General features: G+C 34.5%; 1 protein-coding gene across 1 annotated transcript; it reads right to left on the bottom strand.

Moving 5' to 3' along the window:
- Nucleotides 1–1,906: 1,906 nt before the first annotated feature.
- On the bottom strand, nt 1,907–2,425 carry LOC123207118 (ethylene-responsive transcription factor ERF109-like). Its single transcript, XM_044624376.1, has one exon. The coding sequence runs from the start codon at nt 2,423–2,425 to the stop codon at nt 1,907–1,909; it is 519 nt and encodes a 172-aa protein (XP_044480311.1).
- Between the last annotated feature and the right edge of the window lie 2,100 nt (nt 2,426–4,525).

Genomic DNA, 4,525 nt, shown 5'->3' with positions numbered 1-4,525 from the left:
TACTCACCTCTCATTCTGTTCTTTCATCACTTTTATTGTAGATTTAATATGGTAGATGTTTCAGGAATCAGAAAAGACTTTAGAATCAGATTCAGATGCTTCTCCTCCCTTCATTTCCTGTTATCATGAGTTATGTCTAATTTTGCGAAAGCATTATGTAAACTGAGATAACCGTGCGTCTGTGCTTATGTGACACCCGACGGTATAATTTTATCTAGGCTAAAAGACTTATTCTTATGTAAGGTTTAATGTAAAGAGAGGTATCAAAAACTTAATTATCTATTCGATATGAAATTTTTGTTAAAACTTGTTGATTATGAAGGTAAAATTGTCATTAAATAATAAAATTAAAAAAATTAAAATTTTATTTTATTTTTCTTTTTTAATTTAAAAAACTAATATTTTTTCTTTCATCCAAAAGTTTAAAAAATTATTTTTTCACTCTTAAGGTTTCATTTATTTATTTCCTTCTCTAACCACAAACGTGATGGATTATCATGTATCATCCAAATATGATGCACAACGAATACATTCATGGCTGAAGAATGGACTTTTAATGACGTTCATCCAAATTTAAAACTGAATTGATAAAAAACATGACAGATTTTCATTGTTTAGAGCTAATTCGATAAAACTTCTTCATCGTCGTTTAGGCTTCATTGGCCTTTGTCTAGTGTCATTGGCGACAACAGAGAAAGACACAAAGAAGGTTGAAGGACACTAAAACCAATTGGTTGTCACTATCATCATTATCAAAGTTTGTAACAAACTATAGAGATTTGGGATGGGAGAGAGTGGAATAAACAGTTATTTTTCAAAGTTGAGATAAGAGTCAAAATGCAAGTTTTTAAAAGGCAGAGAAAAATAAAGTTTTTAAAAAATTTTAACAGTACCATATATTTTAATTTTTGAAATCCCATCAATATTCCTTTATCCTTACATTCAAATTTGAACGGAAAATACTCCTTTGGCCTTTTATGTCTTAACAACTGTCAGGCGAAGCTGATGGGCTGTCTGAAAACCAGTACAAAGCACCACCATTAAGATTCTCAACAAAACATTATTTAGGAGTGGTTATAACCCGACAAGTTTGAAGGGTACAATTATGTGTTATTATGTAATTATTTAAAATAATATTCTCAACAATTTTCCTTTACCCATCTCTCGTCTCTCATATTCTCAACAATTTTCCTCCTCTCTTATTCCCGACCGTCCTTTTCTTCTCTCCATCCTTCTCTATTTTTCCCCGCTTATTTCTCACGTTCTTTCTCGTTTTCAAACTACACATCTTAGCCTACAGAAACGCAGAAGCTATTGTTGTTTCCTTTTCTGTAATTACCCGTAACAGACTCTTTGTTTAATTTTTTTCTAATGCATTAAAACTGTTGGTTAGGCTACTATTTATTGCAGAGAATAAAGAATTGGGAAAGTGAAAGATGGAGAAGAGTTTTGATTAGGGTTTGCAAAGAGGACGGAGAAATGGAGATCAAAGAATAAAAGACTTTCCTTTAGAATGAAATTTCATTGGAAGGGTCAAATAATTTTCTATCTTTCGGGAATGTTACTTTTGACCTTTTAAAAAACAAAAAATCCATCGTTTACTTTCATCTGTCAATTCTCTCCACATGTTAATCAAGAAAAGTAAAAGTGGGGACAACTTCAATAATTCAATCAAATAATGATAAAACAAAATTGAATTCATCGGTTTCTCTTACCCCTACTTCTTCTCTCCTAGTTCTTGTCTTTCTTTTCAGTTACAACCAGGTCAAAGAATTCCCTGAAAGAATGAATTACATAAATAAATGAATAAAATGCTCTTAAATTCACTAGTTCTCTGCCAACTGCCAAGGTAGCAGACTCTAAGTTTCTACCTAGATATCCAACAATCGTATAAACTGTTCTGTTGTTAATGCTCTCCGTTTCCATTCCCATGGTGCCTGTAAGTGGCATTGTAGTCGGAAAACGGAAAATTAAGCTTGGTTTTAAGTCCACGCAAGTGACGAAATTCAATGGCTGCCTTATCATGAGCCCTGGCAGCAGCCTCCTTCGTCTCGAACGTGCCAAGCCACACTTTTTCTCTTCGTGATGGATCCCAAATCTCAGATGCCCATTTGCCCGATGGCCTCTCTCTAACACCTCTGTACTTGATCCTCTTCTTCTCATTTGTGTCCTCTTTTACAACATTTCCATCGTCTTCAGCAGAGGGGAAGAGATTGCAGCCTAAACAGCCCTTGATTTTGCATACCTGACAAGTGTCACCATCCGGCGGCAGTGGTAACATTGTGTATAATTGTTCATGGTTGTTGATACTTTGAAAGTCGCCTGTGATTACGTGAGTAAGAGCAGAGACGATGATATTGTGTTCCTTTTCGGCTCGAAGTCGTTCAGCTTCCAGTTTCAGTTTTTTGAAGGGCTGCTTCTCCATCTTCCACAAAGCAACAGAATCATTTCAATGGCTGGAAACAAATACTGCGGATCTTTAAAGGGAAAGCCGATAATCCACGTGGCTGCCAGCTGTACGCTGAGTAGACGCGGAGACTGGTTGCCAGGTGGTATTTGATCTCATTGGCAGTCAATGGCATCGTTAATTCAACTTCCTACGATAGATTATTATTCAACAAGACAAGATTTTTTTCTATTTCCGAATTATGACACATAAAAAATAAATCAATGACGAGACTTTATATATTGTAATTTCTTATTTTTAAGTTTGAGAAATTTCACTAATATATATTTATTTTAAAAAAACAAATATTCTTTATCTTTATTGAAACTAAAATAATAGTTTGTTCCCTTCTCCTCTATTAAATTTATAAAATTTGCGTCCACCTTCCAAAATGTGATTGTTCGTTCTTCATTATCACCACTCTTGTATTGTTGTTAACCAAACTTTTAATTTACAATGATTATATGATTAAGTTATCACATTGTCATCGTGGTTTTAACATTGTGTACAATTTTTCAATACTACGTGCAACCAAACAATCATAACATTCGAAACCTTTAAAGCCCACCACCACCACTATTTTTCTCACCTACAAAACCCAAAATTCTTGCAAAAAATTGTCATAACATCGTAAATTTTGAAATTCACATTGCACATTGTCACTCCTAAGTCATAACATCTCATACCTTCAAAGAAGATATTGTGATACAGCACAATTGGAAAATGACATTGTTTTCGCTTGCAAATTCATACCATTTTTAGCTCGATACATTCTCATTCCTCTGTGGTCTTTTAGTCTCTCTTTTCATCCTCATTATAGTCTATAATATTATATTTTTTTTCTTCGTTTGTCAAGTTTTGTTTTTATTTATAAGCTACCTCTAACCTATTAACTCTCTTTTGACTTTGCTCCTATGACATCTGTCTAGAGAGGAGAGTTGTCTTACACCACTTCTTTAGATTTATTTTTATGGTGTAATATTTGTTTAAAAACTATAAGGGCAGTAGCGTAATTAGAGCTTAAGGATGCATGGGTCATTTCATTTATAAGTGAGGGCAGTTTGGTAAACTTGCTGGGCATGCATCTTTGTTGACCTAACTATATAAACATAATATTGGCCGACTAAAGCAGAGAGTGATGAGAGAATAGAGAGAAAAGAGAGGCGTGAGCTGCTGGTTTTCTTCTTCTCTGTTCTTGTGCGTCTTGTGCGTCTTGGGTTGCTGTGTGGCTGTGTTTGCTCTCTGAGTTCGATGTGCGTTGTCTCTACGGTGAAGTCAGGTGCTCTTTGACTTTGTATTGCCGTGTATTTTGCTTGTATATTGTTTTGATGTACAGTGAGAGATACGTGTGTTTGTATATTGTAAATCGAACTTGATATTAGTGGATTTGACTAGAGGAACACCTCTGCCTTGGATGTAGGATTTCGTTTACGAGATCCGAACCAAGTAAATCTTGTTATTCTATTTTTTCCTGTTTTTCGCGTTTATATTGTTCGGATCGGATTATCTTTGGGTTCGGAAATATAAATCTATAACAAGTGGTATCAGAGCCACAAAAGATCTTTCCGATCTGTGATCTTGTGACCTATTTTTGCTTCTTTTCCGTTTATATTCGGCTGCTTGTGTATATCTTGAGGCGTGTTTGGTTTTCATGCTTTGCAATATATTTTGGTGAAATATATGTGCTGTGTTTGTTGATATATGTGAATATTTTCGGAAAGATTGTGTTCATGTTGTGAGTGCTTTGCTTTCTTGGTACTGTTGTATTTTCTTTTGGTACTTGTAGGATTAAAGAAACTAAAAGAAAAAGAAAAAGAACATAATGGGGTCAACAAGGTTGGAAATAGAACAGTTTAATGGAAAAAATGATTTTAATATTTGGAGGAAAAAGATGAGGGCTGTTTTGGTGCATCAAAGGTGTGCAAAGGCCTTGGAGGGTATAGATGCTTTACCTTCTGATATGACAGAATCTCAGAAGGCTGAGGTACTTGAAACTGCTTATAGCTTGCTTATTTTACATCTATCTGATAATGTTTTAAGACAAGTTGATGATGTTAGTACTGCTGCAAAATTATGGTT

Source organism: Mangifera indica, unplaced genomic scaffold, assembly GCF_011075055.1.
Source record: "Mangifera indica cultivar Alphonso unplaced genomic scaffold, CATAS_Mindica_2.1 Un_0060, whole genome shotgun sequence".
NCBI classification, from domain to species: domain Eukaryota; kingdom Viridiplantae; phylum Streptophyta; class Magnoliopsida; order Sapindales; family Anacardiaceae; genus Mangifera; species Mangifera indica.
Note: the sequence above shows the minus strand (reverse complement) of the source record. Positions and strands in the feature narration are given on the sequence as shown.